Raw genomic sequence first — 8,663 nt, forward strand, 5'->3', positions numbered from 1 at the left:
CCACCCACATAGGTTGGCCCTCTATAGGGACGATGGCTTGGCTGTCTCAAGCCATATGAATGGCTACACCTTGGTCAGGTTCAGGAAGGACTTGATAAAAATATTTAAGGAGTTAACCAGTCCATAATGGTTACCACCAACCTGACTATGGTTGATTTCTTGGACATAAACTTAGACCTCAATACAGGAAAATATTACCCGTACAGGAAGCCTAACGAGGATACACTATACATCCACAAGAGTTCACACCATGCCCCTGCTGTAATTAGAAACCTGGTTTCAGGCATTAGTAAATGACTATCTACTCTCTTGGCCAATAGAGAAATCTTTAACAGAGCTTTCACCCCCACCCCCCACTAAAATGATGCTTTGGCTATGAGTGGGTTTACTGAGCTCACATATGTGGACAAAACCCAAACACTCTCTCCTCCCCCCAAAAGGATTATGAAAAGGAAAATTATATGGTATAATCTCCCTTTCAACCTAGAAGTTTCCACCAATGTAGCTAGGGACTTCCTGCTGCTAATTAAGAAACAGTTCCCCAGATGCCATAAGTATTACAAACTTTTCAACCCCCATAATGTCAAAATGAGCTGCTCCTGCTTAGATAACATTGCATCTTACATCGCATGCATCAACACGTGTAAAAATACACCCACACCACCCCCAACTCCAAACTGCAACTTCTGAATCCCCACCATGTGTCCTCTAGAAGGATCTTGCCTTTCAAGTGCTGTAGTATACAGAGCCACTCTTACACCATATGATGGCATTACGAGGCACTATATGGGTATGACATCAAATGACTTCAAGGGAAGATACTCACAGCATATGCACTTGTTCAGATTCAGAGACAGAGAGAACTCTACTTTCTTGTCTCATTTACTCTGGAGACTCCATGATCTCCGAGATGAAATATCCAGCATCAAGTGGACTACTGTTGACAGAGCACCACCATATCCACCCGGCAACCCCAGCTGTGCCTCTGTGAAAAACTGCATATCCTCCAACAACCTGCTGTAAATATATATATATATATATATATATATGTATATATTTAGCTTTCTCTCTATATCTATCTATCTATCTATCTATCTATCTATCTCTCTATCTCTCTATCTCTCTCTCTCTCTCTCTCTCTATATATATATATATATATACATATATATATACACAAATACACACACACATAAACATAAAAATGTAAAAAAAAGCAGAAAAATGTTAAGAAAACATAGGCGCATAAAAATAGAAGACTTCTTACCTCTTCCACAATGTCATGTGGCAATTGGGGACATCTGTGGCACAGAAAGTGGCCTCTGTAACCTTCCTGTCTTGGTACACACTGACAATTTTGACAAAAGTTCTGCTTCAGAGACAAAGCTATGTATGCGCAGAAGGTCTGCATGAAAGATCGGCTTGTAGTCACCTTATTCAGTTTCTTGGTGTTGAAGTATGATCCTTGTGAATGAATAGCTTCTTGTGCGCAACTATCATCGGGGACAATTTGGTGACCGGAAACGTTTGCGAACTTATTGGTGTCTATTGGGTAGATATTGCGTTGATTTGCCCCTAATTGTTGGAGTGAGTAAAATAATGCATATTTAAACATCATTTAAAGAAGGAAGTAATAAGTATTTGCTTCATTTCATAACATTTTAATATTTATGTTTGCATTTAAGGTGGTGAGCTGGCAGAACTGTTAGCATGCTAGGCAAAATGGTTAGTGGTATTTTGTCCAATGAAGGCGTTAGCATGCCGGGCGAAATGCGTAGCCGTATTTCGGCTGCCGTTACGTTGTGAGTTCAAATTCCGCCGAGGTCGACTTTGCCTTTCATCCTTTCGGGGTCGATAAATTAAGTACCAGTTAAGCACTGGGGTCGATATAATCGACTTAATACCTATGTCTGTCCATGTTTGTCCCCTCTATGTTTAGCCCCTTGTGGGTAATAAAGAAATAGGTATTTCATCTGTCTTTACGTTCTGAGTTCAAATTCTGCTGGGGTCAACTTTACCTTTCATCATTGATAATTAAGTGCCAGTTGAGCACTGGGGTCAATGCAATTGATTCAAAACTTCCCTTTGAATTGCTGGCCTTGTGCCAAAATTTGAAATCAATATTTATGTGTGAGTCAATATTTATACTTGCATGAGTCTACTAGAATTCACTGAAGCTGATTTTCTAAGGCTGGATGCCCTTCCTGTTGCCAACCTTTACTTGTTTCCAAATCTCCTAGTCCTGTAGTTCCCAAACTTTTTAGAGTCGCGACCCACTATTTATCACACCAGTTTATGACGACCCACTTAACTCTACTGAGTAAAAAACATTAATGAAATAAAGAAATTTATTTCAGATTACATCTTCAGTGAGGCCTGTGAGAAGGATGAGCCTGTTTCTTGATACGCTCAATAATAGAATTAACATCAGGTTCAATGCATCCTGGTGATCACTCCTATACTTTTTAAATAATTTATAAACTTACTGGGTGTATAAGGAACCTTACTGATGTTGGGGCCACAATGAAATGCAGCCTGTGCTTTTTTAAGAGGGTAGCAAAAGAGTAGAAGCATCATGAAGTTAAAAGAATCCTTTAGTCTAGTTCAGTGGTCCCCAAACTTTTTAGAGTCGCGACCCACTATTTATCACACCAGTTTATGACGACCCACTTAACTCTACTGAGTAAAAAACATTAATGAAATAAAGAAATTTATTTCAGATTTCATCTTCAGTGAGGCCTGTGAGAAGGGTGAGCCTGTTTCTTGTTACGCTCAATAATAGAATTAACATCAGGTTCAATGCGTGATAGTTTCAGGCGTAAAGAATTTGAGAGCTGCAGTTTATTTCGATATTTGCTTTTAATCCCGACCATTGCTGAAAATCCAGCTTCACAAATATAAGATGACGTGAAAGGGAGAAGTACTTTTAATGCTTCGGTGGAAACGATTGGGTACGAGGTTAGAAGAGACGCCCAGAACGTCTGGTATTGTAAACATAAGTCTTGAACTATCTCGATAGACAGCAGTTAATCAAAGCTAATACGTAATTTTATAACTTTTTAGGACCCACTAAGATTATGTTCGCGACCCATCTGTGGGCCGCGACTCATAGTTTGGGAACCACTGTCCTAGTCTATCAAACAGTGAAAAGCATGGTCGGAGTCATGAGCAAAATATGAAGACACCTCAAGAAGCTTGCATGTGCTTTTCTGCAGTTGACTGCAAGCATACAACATTGTCTGTAATTGATAGTGGGGTTATAGTTTTGTATACAACCAGCAATAGCAACATATGGATGCAAGACCTAGACACTAAAGAAAGCTGACCAGAAGAGAATTAATGCATTCGAGCTTTGGTGTTGGAGAAGACTTTTACGGATTCCATGGACAGCAAGGCTCACCAATGGAGAAGTTCTTAAGCACATAAGGCTGAAAATGTCGCTAGAAGCTGGGATCACCAAGCGTAGATTGGCATATTTCGGTCATATTATGCGGAGAGAATCCCTGGAGAAGGACATCATGCTCGAATGGTCCAGTGGCAAGAGAGGAAGAGGCCGACCAAGAACCTGCTGGCTTGACACCATCAAGAGTGATACCGGAATGGACATAGCCAATCTGAAAGAAGCAGCCCAGGATAGAACTGACTGGAGGACACTGATCCAACGAGTAACCGAGAGTAGACTTCAACTGAGCGGATAGAGAGAGAGAGATACAACCAGCAAAAGCACACAAAAAAGGAAGAAATATGAAATCACTTATGCAGGCATATACCTACACACAAACACATTTAAACACACACACACACACACTCTGTAACATGGTTGGCATCAGGAAAAGCATCTTTATCCTTTCTATTCTAACAATTCTGCCAGCAAATTCTGTATAGCAAATCCACTCACAAGGTTTTGGTTGGCCCGAGGCTATAGCAGAAGACACTTGCCCAAGGTGCCACGCAGTGGGACTGAACCCAGAACCATGTGGTTGGTAAGCAAGCTACTTACCACACAGCCACTCCTGCTCATATCTATTACTCTTTACTCTTTTTACTCTTTTACTTGTTTCAGTCATTTGACTGCGGCCATGCTGGAGCACCGCCTTTAGTCGAGCAAATCGACCCCGGGACTTATTCTTTGTAAGCCCAGTACTTATTCTATCGGTCCCTTTTGCCGAACCGCTAAGTGACGGGGACGTAATCACACCAGCATCGGTTGTCAAGCAATGCTAGGGGGACAAACACAGACACACAAACATACACACACACATTTATATATATATATACATATATACGACAGGCTTCTTTCAGTTTCCGTCCACCAAATCCACTCACAAGGCATTGGTTGGCCCGGGGCCATAGTAGAAGACACTTGCCCAAGGTGCCATGCAGTGGGACTGAACCCGGAACCATGTGGTTGGTAAGCAAGCTACTTACCACACAGCCACTCCTGCGCCTATCTATTGTTTAATTTTTTTTTTTTTTAGAAGAGGTTGAGTCTGGCTGGTTTGAACCTGAAAGAAGTAAAATATTGGGGCCAGTGGTGGCCAGTTTAAATGCTGAATGCCAAAAATAAATGTAGTATTGAAGTATATAATTACCATATATATGTGCCTTCTCAAGGCTGATGTTCCCAACTGATTTGAAGTTTTCTTCAGCCAAAACATGAAGGATAACATCCTGCTCACGCAGGGCTTCTTTGAGTTCGAAGCTGACCACATTATTATCTTGACAACTGCTGCACGTCACCAGTATAATGGCCTTCATTGCACCCGCACGAAATGGATAGTGCAAGGCTCTGGTCAGAGCTTGCATAATGTCCAGTGGCTGCTCTCGCTGGTCAGTTTCATAGTTGATCTCATATAGCACATCGCTAACTTTGAGGCTGTCGCTCATCGTCTGGCCATAGAAGGTGCGCGTGTAGACAGGGGCCGTGTAGTTACCACCAAAACCAACCAAACCAAACTTGGTGTTACTGAAATCTTAAAAAAGGAAGACAGTACAAATATAACTGTGTGTGTATGAATGGTTGTATACTGTCAATCTAACACGAACGTGACAGTAGTGGGTGGGGTACACCACCGCTGTTTAGCTCTAGGAAGCATCGACGCCTCCTGATGGCTTTGACACATTTTTCCTGTGTCCTTATATACATTTACGAAGGGGAGACAAATACCCCCAGCCGTCCGGGCTGCATCTAGGGACACGTGCTTCAGGATGATTGTCCTTCGTCGGACAATCGTCGAACAAACCTTCGTCGGACAATCATCCTGAAACACGTGTCCCTAGATGCAGCCTAGATGGCCGGGGGTATTTGTCTCCCCTTCGTAAATGTATATAAGGACACAGGAAAAATGTGTCAAAGTCATCAGGAGGCGTCGATGCTTCCTAGGGCTAAACAGCGGTGGTGTACCCCACTACTGTCACGTTCGTGTTAGATTGACAGTATACAACCATTCTATCGCCCCACCACCGTACATGTCTTTACGAGAGATTTAGAAATTTAGTATTTCTGTGTGTGTATGTTTATATATAAAAGAAAGAAGAAAGTACTCCGTCGGTTACGACGACGAGGGTTCCGGTTGATCCGAATCAACGGAACAGCCTGCTCGTGAACTTAACGTGTAAATGGCTGAGCACTCCACAGACACGTGCACCCTTAACGTAGTTCTCGGGGATATTCAGCGTGACACAGAGAGTGACAAGGCCGGCCCTTTGAAATACAGGTACAACAGAAACAGGAAGTAAGAGTGAGAGAAAGTTGTGGTGAAAGAGTACAGCAGGGATCACCACCATCCCCTGCCGGAGCCTCGTGGAGCTTTAGGTGTTTTCGCTCAATAAACACTCACAACGCCCGGTCTGGGAATCGAAACTGCGATCCTATGACTGCGAGTCCGCTGCCCTAACCAGTGGGCCATTGCGCCTCCACGTTTATATATAGATATATTTACTGAAGCAGTAAAACAATGAATTGCAACTTACTTATCAATGACAATAAAAAGTTAAGGTTCCCAATTATTTGTGGAAGCTTTGATCCAGTTTCAGAGTTACATTTTGTTTCCTGGAGAACAATAATAATGTCTGCAGAATAAGGGGCGGGCACTGGATTGAGACTCACAGAGTCCCCTTGCTGGACTTTAGTTTCATTGCTGGTGAGACAGAACACTGCAATGGAAAAGACAATAAGCATGGATTGGCGGTGTGGTATAGAGAGGGAGGAGTGAAAGAGAGAGAGAGAGAGAGAGAGAGAGAGGGAGGGAGGGAGAGAGAGAGTATTTCTTTATTCACCATGAGGTTGAGAAAAAGAGGGGACAAAACAAACGTTGGGGGTCAGGGTATCGAATGAGACGAAACGTATGAATAAACAAACAATTAAAATATATACAACTAGCAGTATCGCCCGGCGTTGCTCGGGTTTGTAAGGAAATAACTATATAAGCATTTTTAGAGATGTAAAGTATAATAGCCATCTCAATATGGCTAACCACAAAGGGGGGTGGTGTTACTGTAGCTTTTTACGTTCTGAGATTTAATAATAAATTTTTAGAGAGTTACTTCCTTTATATAAACCGAGCGAAAATGCATTAAAAATACGGAAAAATTATGGTAAATTTTTTTTAAATCGTAGACTCATCGTAGATCCGCGCTAATACCCGGAAGGGCTCGATATGAATCACGATTATAAGATACACGGTTTTGGTTAAACTGCACCGCAAAATGTGGGAGTAGTTGGGAATCTAAATCGTAGGAGACAGACACACAACCTTACTTTTATATATAAAGATTAAATGAGAATGAGCGAATAACAAAAAATGAAGCAGAGGACGCGGTTAGGGAGAGGAAGACAAAGAGAGAGAGAGAGAGAGAGAGAGAAAGAGAAAAAGAATGCGAAAAATTAAACAGAATTGAGAGAAGGCCCTGAAAGATAGTGGAACACAAAGGGAGAATGTGCATGCTTGTATAAGAGAGAGAGAGAGAGAGAGAGAGAGAGAGAGACGTTGATGATGAATTGAGGGAAGGTGGCTGAGAGCTAGTGAGATATAAGAGAATGTGTGTCTGTTTGCATATGAAAGAGAGTGGGAGTGTGTGTGTGTGTGAGAGAGAGAGAAGAGAGAGAGAATGAGAGAGCAAGAGAGAGAGAGAGCAGAGAGAGAGAGAGAGAGCAAGAGAGAGAGAGAGCAAGAGAGAGAGAGAGCAAGGGAGGAGAGAGAGCGGGGAGAGCAAGGGGGAGAGAGAATGAGAGAGCAAGAGAGAGAGAGAGAGAATGAGAGAGCAAGAGAGAGAGAGAGCAAGAGAGAGAGAGAGACCAAGGGAGAGAGAGAGCAATGGAGAGAGAGAGCAAGAGAGAGAGAGCAAGTGAGAGAGAGAATGAGAGAGCAAGAGAGGGAGAGAGAAAGAGAGAAAGAGAGAGAGGGAGCAAGAGAGAAAGAGAGAGAGAAAGACAATTAGATGAAAGACTGGGAGAGGGTGATTGACAATCTATGGGACAGAGAGAAAGAGAGGGAGAGAGATTTAGATGCGGAATTGAGTTTGGATGTCTGGCACCAAATGAGACAAAGAGAGAGTTTGAGATTGCCATGCAGGGACACACAGACAGACAGACAGACAGATAGAGAAAAAGAGAAAAAGAGATTGAGACAGAGAGAGTAATAGAAAGATAGATAACTTACTTACTTTACTTACTCTTTTACTTGTTTCAGTCATTTGACTGTGGCCATGCTGGAGCACCGCCTTTAATCAAGCAACTCGACCCCGGGACTTATTCTTTTGTAAGCCTAGTACTTATCCTCTCGGTCTCTTTTTGCCGAACCGCTAAGTTACAGGGACGTAAACACACCAGCATCGGTTGTCAAGCGATGTTGGGGATAACAAACACAAACACATACACATACATATATATATATATATATATATATATATATACTTATATACAATAGGCTTCTTTCAGTTTCCGTCTACCAAATCCACTCACAAGGCTTTGGTCGGCTATAGTAGATGTATAGTAGTACTGAACCCGGAACCATGTGGTTGGTAAACAAGCTACTTACCACACAGCCACTCCTGCGCCTATATATATATATATATATATATATATAATATATATATATATACACACATATATACGACGGGCTTCTTTCAGTTTCCATCTACCAAATCCATTCACAAGGCTTTGGTCGGCCCAAGGCTATAGTAGAAGACACTTACCTGAGGTGCCATGCAGTGGGACTGAACCCGGAACCATGTGGTTGGTAAGCAAGCTACTTACCACACAGCCACTCCTGTGCCTATAAGCCAACAATCAAACAGATAAAGGCGGAAAGAAGGAAGGAGAGAAAAAGAGAAGTATGTATTGTAAAGAACTCACAACATTCCATGGGCATGGTCAGCGGAACTCCTTGTTTTTGGCATTCCCTGATGTATAGTGATGATACTGCACACAAGTTGTCCTTGCTTGGCGTTCCAGCTGCTGAGGATGTTCTTAATGTGTCTACAGGCACATCTGAGGTGCACATCTTGTAAAAATAGCCAGGTGTTACCTGTGGTGTGGACAAACCAAATGAAATAATACATTCGTAAATACTGGTTTCACAATTTGGCACAAGGCCGGCAATTTTGGGGGAAGGAGTAAGTTGATTACATTGACACCCCAATACTCAACTGGTATTTATTTTATT

General features: G+C 42.1%; 1 protein-coding gene across 1 annotated transcript in view; it reads right to left on the bottom strand.

Moving 5' to 3' along the window:
* Nucleotides 1-8,663, bottom strand: part of LOC115226508 — an 84,344-nt gene that overhangs the window by 7,248 nt on the left and 68,433 nt on the right. The window contains exons 30-33 of the mRNA XM_036515172.1: nt 8,354-8,525; nt 5,971-6,153; nt 4,590-4,970; nt 1,265-1,572 (exon numbers count right to left, since the gene is read on the bottom strand). Coding sequence (XP_036371065.1) covers nt 1,265-1,572; nt 4,590-4,970; nt 5,971-6,153; nt 8,354-8,525 — 1,044 coding nt within the window. The remainder of the gene's footprint in view (nt 1-1,264; nt 1,573-4,589; nt 4,971-5,970; nt 6,154-8,353; nt 8,526-8,663) is intronic.

This window comes from Octopus sinensis, linkage group LG30 (genome assembly GCF_006345805.1).
Source record: "Octopus sinensis linkage group LG30, ASM634580v1, whole genome shotgun sequence".
NCBI classification, from domain to species: domain Eukaryota; kingdom Metazoa; phylum Mollusca; class Cephalopoda; order Octopoda; family Octopodidae; genus Octopus; species Octopus sinensis.